Raw genomic sequence first — 24,124 nt, 5'->3', positions numbered from 1 at the left:
GACCCAGTAAGCTAAATAAAGCACCCTGTCCAATCACAGGAGTTAAGCTGATTTGAATATTTCCGGATGAAGAATTAAATCATTCCGAACAAGAAACTACCGAAAGATCTCTGGCATAACGTTATTCAAAGGTACAGCAGACTGGCTGCAAGAACCTTTCAGTGAGTCTGAATATCCCTTGGGCACTGTCAGGTTCATCGTTGTAAAGTGGAAACAGGTTGGCAGCACCGAGACACTGCCACAATCAAGCCATCCCTCCAAAGTCAGTAGCCATGAAACTGCTGCAGAAGGTCACTGTGAGGTCGAATGTAACCCCTGGGCTAGTGCCCCATCCCAGGACCCCAAACCACACCTCAAATAGGGTTTAAGCTAGAAAAGTCTTCTCCTGATGTTAAGCCACATCTGATGACCAAGATTCCCTGTCAGGGGAAGGTCTTCTAGGCCCTGAGCATTGTTAAAATCTGAATCAAAACGTGAAGTCTTTTGAACACAGCAGTAATGATCACTCTGGAAGCTGATTTAGTTTCCAACTTAACTTTTACTGATGAATGATGGAAGTTGATGAAAGGTTCTTTGCAGCTCTTGTTATTTATAAATCTATTTTTATACTTCACATCTTCAATAAATTTGTGACCTTCTACTTCCAATTCATTTATTCTGATATTTAAGTCAATTATTTTTTTAGTCCTATTACTATCCAATGACAGGGGTTGTTTCTGAGCATCCTCCCCTCCCAATAGCTGATGACTAGGAAGATATCCCAAGGTAGCGGTGTTAATGTAAGTCAGTTGGTCAGTGTTCTCCTCACTTCCCTATTTATACCTGACTGGTACCTCCATGCTCTTCTCTTTCCTGGTTATCTCGATGAGATGGTTGTGGGTGCACCAGACGGATGCCAACCCCCTGACTAGATGGTCCGCTGGTTCTCTCTGTGGAAGATGCTTTGCAGCAATGGGGACAGTGAGGCTTGGGAAGATTGAGAGGAAGACGGATGGTGCAAAGTACAAGGCAGATCCTGGAGGAAAACCTGTTCTCAGGGCCGAGGCTTCGATTAGGCAAGCTAGGTTCGCTTAGAGCAATAATATTTTGGAGGCTATAAACTCCTGCCAGTGTGAAGTCTAGAGGAGTGCGCCAGAGCCAATTCTGTCAAGGAAGGGAGCGCTGTGCTGGAGCCAGGGAAGGGGAGGGGGGGTGGATACCCAAAGCTTTGCCTAGGGTGCCAGTTACGCTCGTACCAACCCTGCCTGTTCCAGTCTTCCTTCATAGACCTGGGACTCGGGAGGCAATGATTCTAAGCAAAAAGCAAAGACTGAGCAAGAAGAACATGAATGTCCCTGAGTGACCCAGGCAACGTTCAATAGAAAATCTGTGGCAGGACTTGAAGACTGCAGTCCACAGAGGTTCCCCAGCCAACCAGAAAGAGCCTGAGCTCTTCTACCATAAAAAAAACAAACTGCACCACCCCACGTGTAAAGTTGGGAGACGCTTATCCTTAATGACTCATGGCTTGTACGGCTGTAAAAAGGGCTTCCACCAAGTATTGAGTCAAGAGGCGTGAAGATATGTGCCATCAAGACTTTTTAACTTCTTATTAGTGAAAGTATTTATTTCTGAATATTTCTATAAATGTTCTTTCATGATGAAAGAGTAAGTGTGTTGCGTAAATCAGTGAAACAACCTCCTCCTTTAATGCACTTCGATTTGTATTTTTGGACAGCAGAATGTGAAAAATGTATAAGGGTGTGAAAACTTTTACAGGTGCTGTATCCTGCTTCCCTGCTTAATTTTAACATCTGCTTCTACCAAGCAGTCCTTCACATAAGTCTAATTAGAGCCTTCATAAATACTTATGTAACATTATATCCCCATCACCTTAATTTTCTTTTCAATGTTGACTATGACAAACCTTTCTAGTGACAGTCTTGGGATAGGTTAAATGCTCTATGCCCCTTACTATCTTTCCTGTATTTCTTTGACATTCCTCAATCCCAGCCATATCTTTCCATTAGAAAGTAATGTATCTTTATTCCATACCTCTTCCTGTTAACTGTTGGCCTTGCCTCTCTCTGATGACCCCTTGCTTCACCTCTCTCTGTTGACCACTAGGCCTCAGCTTTTCCCGTCTTTCTCTGCTGACCCCAGGTCTCACCTCCCTCTGTCTCTTTCTTGATCCCTTTCCCTGTCTCTCTGCTGTCTCCTAGTCCTCACCGTTTCCTTTCTGTATCCCCTTACAGATGTCTGAGCAGTCTGAAGTGGTCTTTACGGACACAGAGAGAAGCAGCATTTCCTCAACGCCCAACTCAAATGTAAGGTACTTTTTTCTCCTGGTGATCTAACGCACCACATGGTTATAGTAAAGCAGCAGGGCCAGAAACCTGGTCTCATGGTCTATGTGTGCAGAGTGAAGGCTGTGCGCTAGAATAGCCGCAGTCACTGCCAGCTGCTCACTTACGTAGGACTTCTGTATAGCAAAGATAAATTTCACTATTAATCAAAATGAAATTGCAGAGAGGGACATCTACTATTTGTATTTCATTATTATTTTCACTTTAGCTATAATCCATTTCTATCTTGATTTTTAATTCTTTAATTTCTAATTTTCAGGAGGAAAAGACCTCAGAATGCGGTGAATTCCTGTACATTAACATAGATAGCCCTCGCTGCAATTTAACATTGATTGTGGCATTTCTGTGCAGATTGCTTCACTAGCCATTATGTTGTATTTTTGTTGTAATATCCCAGAAATCCCATCATTTGATTACAGCTGACACCCTAATGCATGCGGACTCACTGGCAGTATATCAGGAATGCCACCAGTGGTGAGTATTAGGCAGATTAGGACGTGGCCTAGGGTGGCAGAGTCTGTGGGCTGCAAAGAACAGCAGCAGTGACAGCAGATCCCTACAGCCTCACAATCAGCGCTTTCAATCACTTGCGTCTTCACATCTTTCATGTGCACACACAGCCACACCTAATCCTGCTTTCCACCATGGATTTGTTTATTTTGTGTTTTAGGTTTTATGTTTGCTTTTGGGTTTGTTTTATTTTAATGGTTTGACTCACTTTGTGTCTGTATCTCTGAATGGACTGAGTTAGCCGGCTTTCAGCCTTGATCCCTGTGCTTAGCTTGTGCTGCAGGGAGCAGGATAGAGAGAGAGGCCACAGCAGAGGGAAGAGAGAAGGGCTACTCTCCCCAAATCCAGCCTCTCCCATCCCCGCCCCTTCCAGGGAGCTGCAGGAACAGAGAGGAGGGTTGGAGCTTCTCTGGTTCCTAATCCAACCCCTCTCCTTCTATTAAGAACATAAGAACATGCCATGCTGGGTCAGACCAAGGGTCCATCAAGCCCAGCATCCTGTTTCCAACAGTGGCCAATCCAGGCCACAAGAACCTAGCAAGTACCCAAACACTAAAAGATCCCATGCTACTGATGCAATTAATAGCAGTGGCTATTCCCTAAGTAAACTTGATTAATAGCAGGTAGTGGACTTGTTTCTGCCTGCCCTGCTGTCTGCAGGGAACAGAAGGGCAGGGTTGATGCTGGTGGAGTGGACGATAGGGTATAAACTCAGTTTTTTCTCTGTGTATTTCTACTGCTAATGTGTGGTGCGTTCATAAGTAGTGTCATTCTGGGTCAAACCAATAATTCATTAACCCACCATCTTGTCTTTTACACTGGACAATCTGGGTCACTTGGGAGCATCCAAAGATCCCCTCCCTGCTGTTCATTCCCATATGCAGGAGGTGGTGATTCCCGTGCCTGCCTAGCTAATAAATGCTAACGGACTTGTCCTACAGAAACCTGTCTAAATCTGTCTCTTATGTGTAACTCTGTAGAGCCGCCTAGTAGCACTATATAAATGGTAATAGCGGTGATAGTACCATTGGTGATCTATCACCTGCTGTAATATTTGCTGTGTTGCTTTTTCATAGGTAGGGTTATTTCTGTTTTACTCCTGGCAGTTAGTGCTGTTTTGATATGGGAGGTTTGCTATATAGATTCTGAGTGACCTTTTTTGCAGGATTTTGCATTACTTCACAAAGTGGTAATGGAGGAAATATGTTCCTGAAGTAGAAGTCCATAAGCAGTTATTAGCCAGACAGACTTGGGAAAGCCAATGCTTATCCCTGGGAATGAGATGCAAGAAATAGATCAACAATTGGGGATCTGATGAGCATTTGTGACCCGGACAGGCCTATCAGACAGGATGCTGGCTTGAAGGACCTTGGCAAAAATATTATTAACAAATACTTCAGTTCGGTGTTCACTAAAGAAGACCCTGGAGAAGGACCGTTGCTGGTTGAGAAGAACATAGATAGGGGTGGGGTAGATGCAACTCTGTATCTCAAAAAGGATAGAACAGGACAGAGTGATCGAGAGAAGAGTGACCAACATGGTGTGGGGTCTGTATCAGAAGACTTATGAGGAAAGGCTGAAAGATAATGATTTGTATACCCTGGAGGAGAGGAGGTGCAGAGAGATAGGATACAGACCTTCTGATACCTGGAAGGGTTTAATGATGCACAAACCTTTTCCGTTGAAAAGGAAACTGTATAACTAGCAGTCATGATATAAAACCTCAGGAGGGGAGAACTCAGAACTAACATCAGGAAATATTTCTTCATGGAGAGGGTGGTGGATGCCTGGAATGCCCTTCCGGAGGAGTGGTGAGGACGAAAGCAGTAAACAAATTTTAAAAGGCATGGGGTAAAAACTGTGGCACCCTAAAGGCTGAAAATGAAGAAAAAGTACATGGGGTAACCTGGCTGGAGCGACAGTTACGACCCTAACAGAAGACATGGGGGTAACCTGGCTGGAGCGGCAGTTATGACCCCTAACAGAAGGCACAGTGATTAATACCCTTAACCAATTAGCCTTGATGGTTTTGACGCAACTGTAACATCTCTCTCTCTGCTTTGGCGGAGGTGAAAAAGAGGACTTGGATTCAGATGGCAGCCAACACCAAGTCCATGGTACTGATACGCAGACATTAGTGAAAAAGCACCGGACTGCTGCTTTGGCCAAGTCCAAAAGCTAAGCACACTCGATCAGCACTGTCTGAATTATCAAGAAGGCTGCTCATGCCATAAAAATGTTGCTAAGAATAATATTTTATGAATTTGACAGATATTATCTAATATCCCAACAAACAATAGGGTCCCCTTGTTTCGCCTGCCATGGCTTCTTCAGGGGAAAATGGATGAACTACTCAACTGCTACAGCGTGGGCAAATGATGATCCAAGATACGCCTCACAGCAAGGCTGAAATCCAAACCACCATGGTTCATGCTTGATTTTGATTGTAAATATTATTTCCCTTAACATAAGGCTTGGGGCATCAGTTACAACCCTTAACAGAAACATGGGGGTAACCTGCACGGTGTTGCGCCCTGTTGTGCAGGAGGTGGACCCTTGAGCCGAGGTGGAGTTGACGCTACCCGCAGGGCAAGCCCTACGGGTTCCCACCGTCGGTAGGCAGAGCTGGCTGACTGACGGAAGCTGGCTGGAGCTTCGCCAATTACAGCCCTCGTTCCCCGCAGGTTGAGCCCTTGAGTACCAGGGCCAGCTGGAATTAGGTGGGCCTCCGTCCAAGGTCTTCTGATGGACGAGGAGGAGGTCAGCCAGGGACCAGCAGTGGTAAGAATAGCAGGTCTGATCTGGACGAGGTGGAGTCCCAGAGGCCCGGGCACCAAATGGAATGAGAGGCAGACAGGGGGCACCCAAGTAAGAACAGGTCGAAGCCTGAAAAGCCAAGTCCAGAATGAGTATAACAGAGGCGTCATTGATCAAGCTGGAGTCAGACCTGGTGGCAGGCAAGTTAGAGCAATGAGGCAAGGCAATGGTCAAGTCCAGGAGATAATCAATGGCATAGTCGGACAAAGCAGGGGTCAAGTCCAGGAGATGATCAGTACTGTGGTCAGGCAAAGCAGAGGTCGGATCCAGGAGATGATCAGCAGTGTGGTCAGGCAAAGCAGAGGTTGGTTTCAGAAGATGATCAGTAGCGTGGTTAGGCAAAGCAGAGGTCGGGTCCAGGAGATGATTAGCAGCGTGGTCAGGCAAAGCAGAGGTCTGGTCCAGGAGATGATCAGCAGCATGGTCAGGCAAAGTAGAGGTCGGGTCCAGGAGATGATCAGTAGCTTGGTCAGGCAAAGCAGAGGTTGGGTTAAGAAGATGATCAGCAGCGTGGTCAGGCAAAGCAGAGGTCGGGTCCAGGAGATGATCAGTAGCGTGGTCAGGCAAAGCAGAGGTCGGGTCCAGGAGATGATCGGTAGCGTAGTCAGGCGAAGCAGAGGTCGGGTCTAGGAGTAAATCTGTAAAACAAGTAGAATAACGCAGGAACACAGGAACAAAGGAGAATACCGGAACTAGGATCAGGAACCACAAACAAGACTAGGAACCAGGAATACAGAGGAATCACCAGGGGGAAGCAAAGAAGTACACGACCAACATGGAGACCTGTTGTAAAGGCAACTAACTGTGGCTGGACCCGGCAGGCCTCCCCGCACGGGGAGGCCTGCCGCGGAGCATGGACATCCGTCGTGGAGATAGTAGCACCGAGGTTACTACCCTTAACAGAAGGCATGGGGGTAACCTCCACAGAGCGGCAGTTACTATCCTTAACAGAAGGCATGGGGGTAACCTGCATGGAGCGGCAATTACTACCCTTAGCAGAAACATGGGGGTAACCTGCACGGAGCGGCAATTACTACCCTTAGCAGAAACATGGGGGTAACCTGCACTGAGCGGCAGTTACTATCCTTAACAGAAGGCATGGGGGTAACCTTCATGGAGTGGCAGTTACTATCCTTAACAAAAGGAATGGGGGTAACTTGCACGGAGCGGCAGTTACTATCCTTAACAGAAGGCATGGGGGTAGCCTGCATGGAGTGGCAATTACTACCCTTAACAGAAGGCATGGGGTAACCTGCACAGAGCAGCAGTTACTACCCTTAACAGAATCATGGGGGTAACCTGCATGAAGTGGCAGTTACTACCCTTAACAGAAGCATGGGTAACCTGCACGGAGTGGCAATTACTACTATAAGAAGCTTGCAGACTGGATGGATAATTTGGTCTTTTTCTGACGTCATTACAATGTTACATTGGTCTGACCCAGCATGACACTCCTTATCTTCTTTTGTTGTGTCATTGTTACTAAGTATACTAAAACCAAATGGAACCAAAATTTAAAACAAACTTTTATCTGGTTATATAAAACACTTTCTCACAGGACAGGCAGGATGGTAGTCCTCACATATGGGTGACATCACAGGATGGAGCCCAATCACGGAAAACTTCTGTCAAAGTTTCCAGAACTTTGACTGGCCCCTACTGGGCATGCCCAGCATGGCACTAACCCTGCAGCCAGCAGGGGTCCCCCTTCAGTCTTCTTTTTTCCGCGCAGCAGTAGCCTCACGGTTAAGGAGCTCTGCAGAGATTCGTGACAGGAATTTTCCTCACGGAATTACTAAAAGTTAATTTGGCCCACAGGGGTCCCTCTTCTAACTTTTTCAAGCCACGGTACTCTGGTAAGTTTTTACCCATTTTTCTGTCGATTAGCATCGAGTTTAGCCCTCGCGGCCTACTGGCCGTCGACCGTACCGCGGCTCAATTTTTTGCCATGGCGTCTGGGTTCCATCGATGCCCAGACTGTAATTGTACCATGTCCATCACAGACCCCCCATAAGGTCTGTGTAATGTGTCTTGGACGAGAGCACGATGTCTTGACCTGCACCAAATGTGCCCTAATGACACCAAAAGGTCGCAAGGCCAGAATGGAGAAGAAGGAACTTCTCTTCCATGCTCATACCCCGACTCCATCCATTGCATCGACGTCGTCAGAATCGGCACCGTCAACTTCACGCCAGCATTGACCACCGGCCGGTGACCGTCCGGATTCGACGACATCTCGACTTTCAACACCCTCTACTCCCCCTCAGGACCCATGGGATCGTAGAGATAAACATCGCTACCAGCATAGAAAGTCTCAGACCATCAAGAGAGCGAAATCATCGACCTCGCCATCGTCCGAGCCACCGTCGAAGAAACCTCGTCCAGAAAAGGCACCGACCTTTTCGGCAACTGGGTCACTGAGGCAACCCTCCCCCGAAAGGGCATCGGGAGCCGTGACTCCGCCTTTAACGGTGGTCCCTCCGGCTATGCCTCTGCCTCCTTCTTCTGTTCCGGAGCCGGGACTGCTTACTGCAGGTCTCCAAGAAGAACTGGACTGGATGGTTCAGGAGGCCATCAACAAGGTGATGCAACGACTTCAGGTTCCTCTGGCACCAACCCCAATACCGATTGCGGAACTGATCACCGACCTGATTCCGGCAGCGTTGGCACCGCTGCTCTCCAGGATGGAAGCGCTCATTGCCGCTTTTCCACCGATGGACCCTGGGTCACCGATGGCGCCGGTGCCCTCATCGCACACTCTGTCATCGGGAGGAGAAATACAGTTTCACATCCCTCCTTCGGGAGTTCTGCATCAGCCATCGATGCCGATACGTCCATCGCCACCGATCCGACCATCGGTGCCGATACGCCCGTCGGTGCCACCGAGCCATCCATCGATGCCCTCGATGCCTGCGCCGGTGCCTTCAATGCCTTCATCGGTGCCTCCAATTATTCCTTCGATTCCTTCGGAGCCTAGACCAGGGCCTTCAGGTATCCCACCATCCCCCTCTACATCCTAGAGGGGCAGGGGCTGATCCCTATGATACCTGGACTGATGATTCCTCACCAGATACCGATGATTTGCCTTCACCACCTTCACCCACTGAAAGTAGAAAGCGTTCTCCTCCAGAGGACCTTTCCTTTATAAATTTTGTGAAGAAATGCCTGAATTGGTTCCCTTCCAATTACAGACTGATCAGGATGATAGGCATCAGATGATGGAGTTGCTCCAATTCCTGGATACTCCCAAGGTAATAACCTCCATCCCTATCCACCAGGTTCTTCTGGACCTCCTCAAGAAGAACTGGGAACATCCTGGCTCCATTGCTCCAGTCCACAGAAAAGCTGACACCTCCTATTTTGGTACAGTCAGCTCTGGGCTTTCAGAAACCACAATTGGATCACCAATCTCTAGTGGTAGAATCTGCACAGAAGAGAGCAAAGAGGTCAAAGCCTCACACTTCTTTTCCCCCTGGCAAGGAACAGAAGTTTCTAGATGCCATTGGTCGCCGAGTCTTCTAAGGATCAATGCTCATCTCCTGAATTGCCGCTTATCAGCTCAGATACAAGACTTGACAGACTCCCTGCCTCAGCAATTTCAAGATCAGCTCCAAATCCTAGTAAACAAGGGTTTTGAGGCAGGCAAGCATGAGATCAGATCATCTTACGATATCTTTGACACTGCTACTAGGGTATCTGCAGCTGCTATTTCGGCGAGAAGGTGGGCCTGGCTCAAGTCTTCTGACCTTCGCCCTGAGGTAAAAGACAGGTTATCCGACCTGCCCTGTGTAGGAGATAATCTGTTTGGCGAACAGATTCAACGGACGGTGGCGGAACTTAAGGACCATCATGAGACCCTAAGACAGCTCTCTCTAATGCCTTCTGACTATTCTTCTAAACAGCCCTTCAGAAAGGACTCTAAAAAGACTTTCTTCTGCCCGAAGAAGTCCTACCCGTCACCAACCAGATCCCGTGCAACGAGACCTTTTCAAAAAGCACAGTCTCATCAAACACATAAACAAAAACCGCAAGCAGCTTCTCAACTAGGGCCTGATTCGGGTTTTTGACTTCCACCTAGAGAGCAGCAGCCAGCTTCCATTGCCTCACATACCAGTGGGAGGTCGATTGTGCCACTTGAAAGTCTGTTACTTCACTTCCAACGCATAGCCAGCATAGCTCTCTGCTTCAACGGCAGGGGAGAAAGTCTGTTACTTCACTTCCAATGCATAGCCAGCATAGCTCTCTGCTTCAACGGCAGGGGCAATGTAGAAAAGAGGATCTATATACAGACAACAACCAACAAGGACTGAATTACATAGTCGAGTAAACAAAAGCATGGGTGTAGCTTGTTTATTGAGGCGGTTACTACCCTTAACTAAGCTACATATTCAATCAGATGCAGTTCCAACACTGCTCTCTACATTAATGGTGGGGTGGAAGGGAAATAGAACTAAAAGGTACTAAGAGCCAAGCGTAACAAGTATGAGGAAAAAAAAAAAGGGCATAGCTTGCTGGGCAGACTGGATGGGCCGTTTGGTCTTCTTCTGCCGTCATTTCTATGTTTCTATATATGTTTCTATATATGGCACTCAATCACCTCAGATCAATGGGTACTGGCGATAATAGCTCAGGGTTACCATCTGAACTTTCTCTCCATGCCACCGGACTCCCCACCTCTACCGACATGGAGAACATCCGATCACTCCATCCATCTGGATCAAGAGGTCTCCCTCCTTCTCCAGTCCAAGGCAATAGAACCCATACCCTACTCTCAGCACGGCCTAGGATTCTATTCCCGGTACTTTTTCTAATCCCAAAAAGCGGGAGGCGTTCATCCTATTCTGGACCTACGGGCCCTCAACAAGTACCTCCAGCGAGAGAAGTTCCTCTTCTACAAAGAGGAGTCTGGCTCTGCTCTCTGGAACTCCAGGACGCATACACTCATATTGCGATAACTCCATCTCATCGCAAATACCTGAGGTTTCTAGTAGGCCCCAAGCGCTATCAATACTGAGTGCTTCCATTCGGCCTAGCATCTGCGCCACGAGTCTTCACAAAATGCCTCGTAGTAGTTGCAGCCTTCCTCAGGACCCAAGGTGTTCACGTCTACCCCTATCTAGACGACTGGTTACTCAGGGCTCCCACTCAGCAAACTGCTCTGTCGTCCCTCAATCTAAACTTACACACTCTAATTTCAGTAGGATTTCTCGTCAACTATGACAAATCCTACTTAGTTCCATCTCAAACCTTGTTTGTTCATTGGGGCAGACTTGGACACCCTGCAGGCAAAGGCTTTCCTGCCTCGACAGTGAGCCCTCATTCTCGTGTCCCTTGCACACCAGCTGCAGTCTCAGCACTCCGCGACTGCATGCCACTTTCTCATCCTCCTGGGACACATGGCGTCCTCAGTTCAGGTCACACCAATGGCCTGTTTGGCCATGAGAGTCATGCAGTGGACTCTAAGGTCTCAATGGACTCAAAGCATTCAGCCCCTGTCGACCATTGTCCACGTAACCGACTCACTCCATCAGTCTCTAGCCTGGTGGAAAAATCAGATCTCCTCCACGGCTTGCCCTTTCAGGCTCCAGACCCTCAATTAGTTCTCACCACTGATTCTTCCAATCTTGGATGGGGAGCCCACATGGCCGATCTGCAGACACAAGGCTCTTGGTCTCCAGAGGAAGCAAAACACCAAATAAATTTCCTGGAGCTTTGAGCAATCAGATATGCTCTCAGGGAATTTCAGGATTCCTCTCAAATCAAGTTATCCTGATCCAGACGGACAACCAGGTAGCCATGTGGTTCATCAACAAACAGGGAGGCACGGGCTCCTTCCTTCTGAGTCAGGAAGCTGCACAGATATGGGCGGAAGCTCTCTCCCGTTCGATGTACCTCAGGGCCACCTATTTGCCGGGAGTGGACAATGTGTTGGCAGACAAGCTGAGTTGCATCTTTCAACCGCATGAGTGGTCTCTCAACCCCTCGGTGGCGAATGCCATCTTCCTACAATGGGGATATTCTCAGATAGACCTCTTTGCGTCTCCTCAAAACCGCAAATAGAGAACTTCTGCTCTCTCATTCGCAGCAAACACTCTCAGCCCAGAGACGGCATTCTCCCTCTTGTGGTCAACCGGTCTACTCTACGCATTCCCTCCACTTCCTCTTCTCTTGAAGACTCTCGTTGAAGTTACGTCAGGACAAGGGAACCATGATCCTGATAGCACCTCACTGGCCACGCCAAGTGTGGTTTCCAGTACTGCAGGATCTCTCCATTCGCAGGCACATTCCCTTGGGAAAGGTCCCGCTTCTAATCACTCAAAACGACGGGTGCCTCCGCCATCCCAATCTTCACGCCTTGTCCCTGACAGCATGGATGTTGAAAGGTTAATCCTTCAGCCACTTAACCTTTCTGAACCAGTTTCCCATGTCTTGATTGCTTCATGGAAGCCTTCCACGAGAAAAGCTTACTCTTACAAATGGAATAGGTTCACGTCATGGTGCTCCTCTCAGTCCCTTGACCCCTTTACCTGTCCAATCACAAAGTTTTTGGACTATCTCTGGCATTTATCAGAGTCAGGTCTAAAAACTTCTTCCATCAGAATGCATGGTTCAAAACCTTCCTGGAACACAGAGGATATAGAGTCAAAATTCACAATACAGAATCCCAATATCACCCTTCCAACCGAGGGGTGCCGCAAGGTTCATCGCTTTCACCCACGCTCTTTAATGTCTACCTGCTACCGCTATGTCAACTACTCACAAAATTAAGCCTGAAACACTTCCTCTTCGCAGACGACGTACAGATTGTGATCCCTATAAAAGAATCAATCTCGAAAACAATGGAATACTGGGATAGTTGCTTATTAGAAATAAAACATCTCCTCACCAGCCTAAACCTAGTCCTCAATGCTTCGAAAATGGAATACCTGCTCATATCACCGGAAAACAACAACACACATTCAAAGCCACCAGCCCTCCTTCAAACCACTCACGTAAGAGACCTAGGAGCCATCTTAGACAACCGTCTTAACCTCAAAACCATTCATTAACCAAACCACCAAAGATTGCTTCCACAAATTACATATTCTGAAAAGAATAAAGCACTTTTCCACGCTCAGGACTTTAGAACAATCTTGCAAGCAATAATCTTCTCCAAACTAGATTATTGCAACTCACTACTACTAGGCCTCCCAGCTTCTTATACCAAGCCTCTACAATGGTACAGAACACAGCAGCCAGAATCCTTACAAACTCCAGGAAAATCGACCACATCTCCCCTATTCTCAAAGACCTTCATTGGTTACCGATCCACTACAGAATCATGTACAAATCCATCACTATCATCTACAAGGCCATCCACCATCACACTCAACTCGACCTACAAATCCCATTTAAAAAACACACATCCGCCAGACCCATCAGGGAATACTACAAAGAATCACTTCAATTCCACATGCCAAAACCTACCAACATAATCCTTCAGTCTCAGAGCTTTCTCTTCAGCAGGTCCAACTCTATGGAACTCTATCCCACCTGACTTGAGACAAGAACCATGCACTCTAACATTTAGGAAAAGACTAAAAACTTGGCTTTTCAAAAAAGCATTCCCAGGCCTTGATTAAATCCTCCACCATCAGCACAAACTCATATTCAAAAATTGGATTGAAATAAGAATCCACCAACTACCCACTCACACACAGCACCATATTATCATCCTTCACAACTGTATCATATATATTCATTTTTGCTATACAATTATATTAATTGATGCAATTGACCTGAAATGTAAATATTTCTTTGTTCAATTTCTCCCCCTTTTCCAGATCCTAGTTAATTTTCCCTGTTTTATTGTAACTTTCTCACATCCATAATATTGTTTTCTGTATTTGAAGTTTGAATTGGGAATATTGTTTACTATGTTACTCTCTACTTTACACACATTGTTAATTGTAAACCGGGTTGATGTGATTCTCGTCATGAAACTCGGTATAACAAAATAATTAATTAATAAATGTCAGTGCAGTAGCCGCCTTCCATAAAGGTATCGGGGATGTTCCTATATCAGTACAACCCCTTGTAACACGTTTTTTGAAAGGCTTGCTTCACCTCAAGCCTCCACTGCGCTCTCCGGCCCCTTCTTGTGACCTCAACCTGATTTTGGGTCGGCTCATGAAATCACCATTCGAGTCTCTTCACTCCTGTGATCTTTGCTATCTCACATGGAAAATGATTTTCCTTCTGGCAATCACTTCAGCTCGCAGAGTTAGTGATTACAGGCCCTAGTTACCTATCCGCCTTACACTAACTTCTGCAGGAACCGGGCAAGTACTCCGCATTCACCCTAAGTTCTTGCCTAAGGTAGTATCAGAGTTTCATCTCAATTAATCCATTATACTTCCTACCTTCTTTCCCAGGCCCCATTCCAATCCAGGAGAACAGGCTCTGCATACCCTTGACTGTAAACGGGCTCTAGCTTTCTATCTAGACCGTACAGCTGCCCACAGGAAGAGCACTCAGTTGTTCGTCTCTTTCCATCCCAACAAGTTAGGGCAACCTGTGGGTAAGCAGACTCTCTCTCCTGGTTGGTGGACTTGCATATCCTTTTGCTATCAGCAAGCAGGCATTCCTTTTCAAGACGTGTTAAAGCACACTCTGTGAGGGCCATGGCGACTTCAGTAGCACACCTACTATCGGTGCCGCTTCCTGACATTTGCAGGGCTGCCACCTGAGATTCTCTCCACACCTTTGCAGCCCACAATTGCTTGGACGAAGCCAGAAGACACGATTCCATCTTCGGCCAGTCTGTCCTTCGTAACCTATTTACAACGTGACGTACCTACACACTTCTGCCTGCCTGGTAGGGTTCAGGATGCCCTCGGCCAAATGTTATCCCAGTCCTAGTGCCTTGCACACCTGGGTACATTTGGTGCATGTTCGGACATCCTCAGCTCGGCACTCACCCATATGTGAGGACAACCATCCTGCTTGTCCTGTGAGAAAGCAAATGTGCTTACCTGTAAACAGGTGTTCTCACAGGACAGCAGGATGTTAGTGCTCACGAAACCCGCCCGCCGCCCAGCGGTGTTGGGTTCGTTACGTTTTCTTATTTTATTTTTCGGCACTGCCTGTAGCTTTTAAACAGGACTGAAGGGGGACCCTGGCTGCAGGGTTAGTGCCATGCTGGGCATGCCCAGTAGGGGCCAGTCAAAGTTCTGGAAACTTTGACAGAAGTTTTCCGTGATTGGGCTCCATCCTGTGATGTCACCATATGTGAGGACTAACATCCTGCAGTCCTGTGAGAACACCTGTACAGGTAAGCAACATTTGCTTTATTAATACATTGTAAACTAGCATCAATTTAAAAAGTGTTTGTGTAGATTGTAACATTCCCATCATGTGTTATAACATAACAATATTATATTATAGGCATTAACATATGCACATGAAAATGACCATCTCTTTTCCTGAAATGCCAGTTATTGCTTTGTTTCTCTGATCCAATGCCACACCGCCAATTTATTTATTCCCCGCTGCTAAATTTTACTTGATCGGGCTCTTTCCTCCCAGTTATTAGACTCGCCATTAACTATGGAATATGTTTATCATTAGTTTATTTGTTTATATTGTTCTAATTGGTTCTTAATTTATTCTTCATTGATATTTTTTATGTACACCTGAATTCTTATTGACTGTAAAGCTTGTTGCCTGATTTATTGTTTATGTAAACCGAGGTGATGTTATAACGTGCCGCGGTATATAAAAAAAATCACGAAATAAATAAATAAATAAATAAAATAACGGCAGCATCTAAAACAACCACTGTCCCAAATACACTTGGACATAAAGCGTTTACAAAAACACATTACATATATCTTACCTAAATATGAATTATGTCCCAGTCCATCGATATTATCTAATATCCCAACAAACAATAGGGTCCCCTTGTTTCACCTGCCGTGGTTCTTCAGGGGAAGGAAATGGATAGAACTACTTCAACTGCTACAGCGTGGGCAAATGATGATCCAAGATACGCCTCACAGCAAGGCTGAAATCCAAACACCATGGTTCAGCTCAACACGGTTAGCTTAGCATATAAAATTGTTGGTGTTCCTTAAGAATCCCCCCAATGTTTCGAAAAATATACCCACAATTTTAATTATTATCCTTATAGCCAATAAAACTACGCCCATAGATCATACTGAGGCTTACCGGATAACAGCATGACTGATTAAACTTCCAGCTTTTTAATATTTGCTCTCTTTTACACCCACAATACCACTGGATCTGCTCAAAGACCTAATATCAGAATCGATACACATCGTACAGATGTTGCTGTATATAATCCTCATGAACCAAACCAGCAATGGGACTTCACCACCGTAACTGCACACCCTCTACTCTTAACTCCATAACACCGTGAACTCCAGAATTTAAACCACTGATAAATTTGGACCACACGAGCTACTCTCGGTCTATTAAAAATGCCACCCATTCTACCTCACGTTTTAACCCCCTTAATTTCCAATGTATCCAAATGTAAATGAATCGCTATTCTTTACGTATCAACAGTTGTGAAATATCATCACCTCGTCTGACATTCACCTGACAATCGACAAAAATTTTAAATCGTTCACTGACTGTTGACCAAGTATCCAATGTTCTGCCATCGGTGCTGTTCCTTACCAGTGCAAATGCAGCAAAGATGCTCTCTAATTCGCACATTAACCGAACTCTTTGTTTGATCAGCATAGATAAGGTTGCAGGAACAAACCACAGCATAAACTACTTGAGATGTTTTACTTGTGAAATGCCCCGGCAACCTAAACCCCCATTTAAATGAAAGGTGACAAAACTCCAAAATCTGTAATGCCGAAGGGCATATAGAGAACGATCCACAAATGTTCTGACTGCCAAACTGGCTCACCGAAGTAGCAAGCTTTCTCTCATAAATGTTATACGTTCGGGGGTGTTTAGTGTGCCCTTTGGCCTCAGCCCGAGCCCAGAACTTCAGGGCCGAGCCGAGGGTTGATGGTGGCTCCGCATGGCTAATGGTCTTACCCTCTGCCAGGCCGGCAAGCTCCCAAGGCCAACAACAGGATGATGTTGGAAAGTGAATGGTCCTCCGACCATTCCGAGCCCTTTCGGACCTGCCGTTTGGATCGGCATTGGAGCAGCAGGCCTGGCCTGAGGTCGAGGGCAGATGGGCCTTGACACAAAGACATGACAGCAGGATCGATGCAACGGCATCGCGGACGAAGACATGACAGCAGGATCGATGCAACCGCATCACGGACGAGGAACTTGACCAAGCTGGGTTGATGCATCGGCATCACGGACGAGGAACGACCACAGCTGGGTTGATGCATCGGCACTCACGGACGAGGAACTTGACATCCAACAAGCACACATAAGGCATAGACATTGGCACTGTATTTCAGGGGCGCCCTACTCAGGCCACCCGCGGGGACTGAGTCGCAGACCACCCTGTCCCACTGTGAGCCCTACGCAGCCCATAAGGCTGGTCACAGACTACGAGGAGAACGGGACAGCGCAGAGAAGATCCAGGCAAAGAGGGACTCCAATGACGAAGCACGGTGTCACCCAAAAGCTCCTCTAAGGCTGGCGGGAATGGAGGTTCAGGAGCACAGGACACACAGTCCACCTGTAGGCTGGTCCACTCGGGCACAACCTCATCCGAGGGACCCCTGGCCTCACAGGTACCGGAAGGCTCAAGAGCACCAGACAAGACGCTGGAAGAATATCCTGGCAGGAAGGACACATCAGGACATGGAGGAAGACGATCATGACGAGACATCAAAAATGGACCGGGACCTCAGGCGGAACACCAAGACATGAAGACGTGGTAGAAGGCAGACGAGACAAGGAGCTCCACGAAGAACAGAAGACCTACAAAGCTCTGGCAGGCCGGTGCCTAAGGAGCAAGGAAACAGGGGCTGTGCAGGACCATGGCCAGCGGCCTGCACAGCGTCTGTGCGTCAGACGCAGGCAGGACCTGAGGAGCAGGCCCTGACTTCGGCAGCAGCTCCAGCCGCTGCGAGGAGCCCCAGGGGCGGCTCCAGCTGCCGGATAGCACCGGGGCTTGCGGCCTAGCACTGCGAAGATGGAGATGTCGTCGGGGGCAGTCCCAGCCCCGAGGAAGACCGCGGCTCCGAGCGCGGAGCAGAAGATGACCCGGGGCGGCCTCCGGTCCGCAAGGAGTGTTAGCAGTCTGCGGCTCCGGTCACGCGGGAGGACAATGGCGCCTGCCGCGTCGGTGAAGATGCAGCGTAGGTAAGTGAGCCTGCTCGTGGGGAACCCACGGGCAGCGTACATAACAATAAATATCTGTTTTTTTGCAAAGCAAAAAACTGGGTTTCCGCAAACATCAGGTCACTCTGAAGAATAGACCAGTGTTTGTGGATTATATTTTTAATATGTGTCGAACAATTTGAAAAAGGAATTATGCATATGAATCTAGTCAGAGAAAATGTATTCCCAGTAATCAACATATTCTCCCTATTTGCATAAATGGCTAGCTTGTATGCCCTCCGTATTAACTTATTTGTATATCCATCATTCTTGAATCACGTGCACAACTCAGTGGCCCGTTGTTTATATTCTGACACCGATGAGCACAATGTCCGAAGACAGAGGAACTGCCCAATCGGGATATTATCCTAAAGATTATGTGGGTCAAAGCTCGTGTGGTACAATAGTGTCTTCCTATCAGTTTGGTTTTGAAAAAGTGTGGTCGCCCATTGATCACTCTTTACTCACTACACATCCAAGAATGAAATACGAACTTGATGATATTGAAATTCAAATTTCGAGTTAACATCTTGGTGGTTTATCCATCCCATAAATTCCAATAACACCTGCCTTGATCCTGCCCAAATAAAGAATGTATCATCTATGAAACATTTCCATGTAACAACGTATTTTGCATACATGGAATCATAAACAAATTTAGCTTCAAAAATCATCCGATACGGTGTAAACAGGCTACCAGTGGGACCGTAGGTGACCCCATCGGGATGCATTTAACCTATTGGAACGGATCATTATCAAACTGAAAAACCTCTTCACCAGTGCAGGGAAGGCCAATTGCATCCAGACCTGCTTATAGATTCCTCTCATCTCTGAGCAATCAAAGTTTCCATTGCTTTTCCAAAGTTTTTCCATTGCTGGTCCCCACCTTTGGAACTCCATGCCCGCCAGTCTTCGTCTTGAAATTTGCCCAAAAAAATGTAAGCAGAACCTCAAGACGTGGCTATGTAAACGAGCATACTCCTGCTGATTTTCCATGTCCCGTCCCCCCCCCCCCCCCCCCCACCAGGCAACTATTACATACCCCTCAAAATACCCCCTGCTCTTCTCCAAATTTACAGGTAATCCCTGGTCAATACTGCCATTCCTTTCCTCTCCATATAAGTTCCCTTCCTCTCTATATAGTTTCTTACTCAATATTTTATGGACTATAATTGATTATGATTACTGTTTCTGAGTGTTATATTTGTAGTTGCTGTTGTTGGATTGAACCCATAGAACCTCATGTTATTGTTCTATGTAAAGCCTGTTGCAATATTGTGTTCAAATGTAAACCGATGGGATGTTTCCCAACGACCGTCGGTATATAAAAATAAAATAAATAAAAAAAAGTTCTTTCAATAATTCTCAAGCCGCCTGTTGAGGTATGTTTCTCTATAAAGCAGCAACATCTGCTGTAACAAGCCCCCAATCCTGACAAAAATGTTCCAAATGTTTAATATCCCTTATATAAGACAAAATAGCCATCACATAAGCTTGTAACAAATCATCCAAGTATTTAGCAATAGCTTCAAACGCAGACCCCCTGCCTGACACAGAAGGACGACCCCAGGGGAGGGGAGGGCAGCTTCTAGCGATTTATAAATTTTGGAACAAACATAAAATCGGAGTAACCGGATGCTCTGACAATCAATTTCTCATAATGTCTCTGCTGTAATGCCTCATTCAAAATGGTATAGTCTTCCAACCGAATTCCATGAGTAGAGATCACTCCTATCCCTTAACTAAGGTAGGCTTTCCCCAATGCATTGTTCTCTATTCATAACAACCCCCCTCCCTTATCTGCTGGTTTAATGACTACCCATGTATCTCTTCTCAACTCGCCAATAGCCAAACATAGAAACATAGAAATGGCGGCAGAAGAAGACCGAATGGCCCATCCAGTCTGCCCAGCAAGCTTCACACATTTTTTCTCTCATACTTATCTGTTTCTCTTAGCTCTTTGTTCTATTCCCCTTCCACCCCCACCATTAATGTAGAGAGCAGTGATGGAGCTGCATCCAAGTGAAATATCTAGCTTGATTAGTTAGGGGTAGTAGGGGTAGTAACCGCCGCAATAAGCAAGCTACACCCATGCTTATTTGTTTTACCCAGACTATGTTGTACAGCCCTTGTTGGTTGTTTTTTCTTCTCCCCTGCCGTTGAAGCAGGGAGCTATGCTGGATATGCATTGAAAGTGACGTTCCTGTTATCTCAAATTATGTCGCAATGGATTTTCATTCACTCCATCTCACGTACATCCCTTAACACCAAATTTTCAAAAGCTGAACCGAGAGGATCCATTGGTTCAGGCAGCATCCACATATCTGGATCCCAAATTAATTTCTACATGACCTGCAAAATATCGGGCAACGTTTTACCGGCGAAAAAATGTAAACTAATACGAGTGGAAAAAGAATCATAATAGGAGCTTGGTATGAAATAAGTAGGCCCTGTTGTTTGTTGGGGCATTAGATAATATCAACGGACTGTGACATAATTAATATTTTAGGATATATGTGTTTATGTCTAGGTATATATGGGGACGCTGTTTGTTTTATATGCTGAGGTTTTGATGTGTATATGTTAATATATATATATATAATATTGTTATATTATGACACATGGTGGGGATGTTATGAACACTTTTTAAATTGATGTAGCAATAAAATGTTTTATATAACCTGATAAAGGTTTGTTTTAAATTTGGACTTGCATGTACTGTAATGAATCTGTGTGGACCTTCATATGTTGGGTAGTACCTTACTGTTACTAAAATGACAACAGACTTTGAATGTTTTTCGTGCAGTGTTTAATACGGGGAAACATCCTAGTTCAGTCCAGCAGCCATTTCAGAGATTACAATGCAGTATGGATCTCTTTTAAGTTATATGTGTTGGGTTTCCTTGAATTTTTATTTTTTTATTTTTTTATTTGCAGTCTGGCCCCAAAATCCAGACCCTGTGCCAGGATTTCTGAAGCATCATCTATATAGCAATATCAGAAAGTTTAATATTTAAAAGTACCATGTCCAGTTGTGAGGAAGACATGGTGGTAGGGCCATTAGGCTTGTTAAGTTTAGTTAGCAGAATCTGAGGACCTGAAGGTTAATTGGGTGGGGGTGCAAGGCTGAGGGTCTGCCTTGTAGCCTTGTATGTGGCTCTGATGGAGGCAGAGAAGGCGAGGGCTGGGATCTGCCATGGGCCTGCTGGATGCGTTTGTGAAAGGGCGAAAGGCCTCTTCCAGCTTCTCCCAGGTCTTAACTCTTTGCTGCCTGCTCTTCCCACAGATGTTTGTAGCCTCGGTGCTGCAAGAACCTGAGCTGAGCATCACGCCAGCGGCCTCTCCGGCACACCAGTCCTACGGGGCCATGGGCAATCGCACAGAGCCCGCACCCAGCAGCGAGGAGGGGCAGCCGCCAAGCTCCCCGGCGGATCTGGAGGACCAGTACGAATACGAACCCGAGGGCCATTACCACTAGCAGCGATGGAACCAGCGCCTCCCAAAGGAAATGCAAAGAACCCGCGGCCCTGAACTGTCTTGTACTGCTGCCAGGGCCCCGGCCTAGCTGAATCAGAAACACAGGGAAGGCTCTGGGAGTTCTCACCAAATCGTTGTCTTAGCTGCAGGTCAGACCTGGACCAAGCAAGAGACCTGAGAGGGTGCAGGCACTGTCTGTGCAGCATCAGTAATAACTCTCCCCGCTCGGCCAAGTCATAGCTGTCGCTACCGAAATACTCCCGCCCTGCCTGCACATTACCATGCTCTGCCCCACTCACAGTGTGCCAAATCAGTGCCCTCTGCCGTGCCCAAGCCAGAGTCCTTGCACTCTGCCCAAGCTTAAGGTACGTCAGGCCTCGACTCTCTACCCAGCTCCCTGAATGCCAAATCAGTGCCCTCTGCCGTGCCCAAGCCAGAGTCCATGCACTCTGCCCAAGCTTAAGGTACGTCAGGCCTCGACTCTCTACCCAGCTCCCTGAATGCCAAATCAGTGCCCTCTGCCGTGCCCAAGCCAGAGTCCATGCACTCTGCCCAAGCTTAAGGTACGTCAGGCCTCGACTCTCTACCCAGCTCAGTGAATGCCAAATCAGTGCCCTCTGCTCAAGCCAACCTATAACAAAGTCTGTGAGCTATAGACAATCCAAAGTATCCTCAGACCTAGGTATACCAGGCCGCTGCACCCTACCCATCCCCCAGGTATGTCACGCCAATGTCTCTTGCCAATCTACAGCATGCCAATTCAATGCACCTTACCCAACTCCCGGCATGGCGGGCCAGTGTGCCCAGGCCAGCCCTCAATCTATATTCTCTTAGACTGGCACTATCCCAGGAAATGTAAAACCCTCAAATTCAGGGCAAGGCTGTTCCTTTTGCATGTGATGAGGAGGAGGAGACATGGATGTGTGTGAGATGAGGAAGGCGAGCAGTCCGTTGATGTCTTCTCCTTTATCAGGTTCTCTCTCTTTTTCTATTTCTCTCCTTTGTCTATCTACCTTTGCTTTTCGATGCGTTTGTCAGAGCAAAGCGTCTTATTATCTGTCTGTCTGTCCGTCCATCCACCCACCCGATGCATCCCTGCACAGATTCCCCTGAAAATGCGGGGGAATCCCCAGCTCCAGTTTTGGGACCACCTGAACCCCAGATGTGCCCCTGCATCACTCAGTGTCTAACGTTCCAGCCTCTCTTCTCTCCTCTTCCTTCTTCCCTCTGTCTCTCCTTCTGCTCCCTCGCCTTCCCTACCCTCTAGGGATGTGCATTTGTTTGAAAGGACATTGTCTTGGCCGTTTCATGTTTTTCTTTCCGTTGTCTTTAGTCCGCACTGTTCAGAAATAGAGCAGGCAATTTCCAAAACGGAAAAAGACTGGAAAAACTGAACAACACGGAAATTTGCCCCAAAGAACCTGAAATGGCAAGACATGACGTTTTATGGCCTGCACCCTCTATCCACTTTCCTTCCTTCCGTTCCTCCCCCACACTCACCCCCTCTCTCCTCTCTTATCCCCTTCCCTGCCCTCCACCTCTGGCCTGGTTCCTTTCACTCTCTGCTGTCAGCACTCTGTCCCGCCACCTCTCACCCTCCTCATGCTCTCTTTCCTCATCTCCGCCTCCAGGGTCGCCAGCTGATTCCGTAGTCTCCAGGCAGGCTGATCCAGTCCTGTTTTTACTCCACTGCATGAGTTCCCTAAGAAAACCAGGAGTACGAGTCCTTGTAGGTAGTGGGTCAGCCTTTTCTGAATAATAATGGAGCCCCCTCACACCCTGCTCTCTGTCTGTCTGACACCCCCTCACTCACTCTCTCCTCGCCCACTCTTCTCCACCTTTAATCACGCTCCCCCTTCTCTTCTGCTCTCCTTCTCTCTTCCCTTTCTGTAATCCTGCCCTGTCTCCCCCCTCACTCACACCTGCTTTCTCCATTGCTCTCGTTCACTCCCCCTCCTCTAGCGCACAGGACAGAGGATGGATCGGGTCCGCTTTGTCTCCTTAAAAGTGAAAATGTTTTCAGGCTCGGTTGGGGAAGAGAAATGACTTTAGCATTGTTCGGTGTTTTCAGGGCCAGGGGCTGTGAATGTTGCCAGGGGCAGGTTCCCAAAGATTAAAGTCTTGAATCTGTCGGTGCTGATGGAGGACCCCAGAAGTATTAGCAGAATGGGGGCCCTTCCTTTGTGGCCCTCATACAGAAGTAATAGCACTTTGCAGGCCCCAAGGAGCCATCTTGGTGTTAAACATCCCCGCCACCCATTTCCTCTCAGGACTGGAGGTGGCCCAGCAGCGCTGCGTGCAGACGTAACAGATGCTCGCTCTCATGGGGCCTGCGCCTCTGAATGTTTTCTTTACAGATTACGTCATCCTTTCTCAATCTTCTGTTTCTCCCTTCCCCTGCTTGCTGGCTGCTCTTTATCCCTGCGGGACACTGGGAGGTGGGAAAGCTGGCATTTACCGCAGGGCCTGCCAGTTAGTACAACAAGGGGAGCAAATGATTTCCCCAGTCCTGTTTAACCCCCTGTGCTTGTTCCAGTCTCAAAGTCCCCAAATGCACTGGAAGAGAGTGCCACGGCTGCAGAATCCTGCCTTAACCCCCTTCCCATCACAAAATGCAATGGAAAGCAGTTCACGTACAGGGAGGGGAAGGGGTGACACGGACTCTC

The 24,124-nt window shown here is 47.1% G+C and overlaps 1 protein-coding gene across 1 annotated transcript in view; it reads left to right on the top strand.

Moving 5' to 3' along the window:
• The window catches only part of LOC115082487 (calcium permeable stress-gated cation channel 1-like), a 37,587-nt gene extending 15,508 nt beyond the window's left edge, over nucleotides 1–22,079 (top strand). The window contains exons 3-4 of the mRNA XM_029586709.1: nucleotides 2,235–2,306; nucleotides 21,268–22,079. Of these exons, the coding sequence (XP_029442569.1) occupies nucleotides 2,235–2,306; nucleotides 21,268–21,459 (264 nt within the window). The 3' untranslated portion in view covers nucleotides 21,460–22,079. The remainder of the gene's footprint in view (nucleotides 1–2,234; nucleotides 2,307–21,267) is intronic.
• The last annotated feature ends 2,045 nt before the right edge of the window (nucleotides 22,080–24,124 follow it).

This window comes from Rhinatrema bivittatum, unplaced genomic scaffold (genome assembly GCF_901001135.1).
Source record: "Rhinatrema bivittatum unplaced genomic scaffold, aRhiBiv1.1, whole genome shotgun sequence".
Lineage (NCBI taxonomy): Eukaryota > Metazoa > Chordata > Amphibia > Gymnophiona > Rhinatrematidae > Rhinatrema > Rhinatrema bivittatum.
Note: the sequence above shows the minus strand (reverse complement) of the source record. Positions and strands in the feature narration are given on the sequence as shown.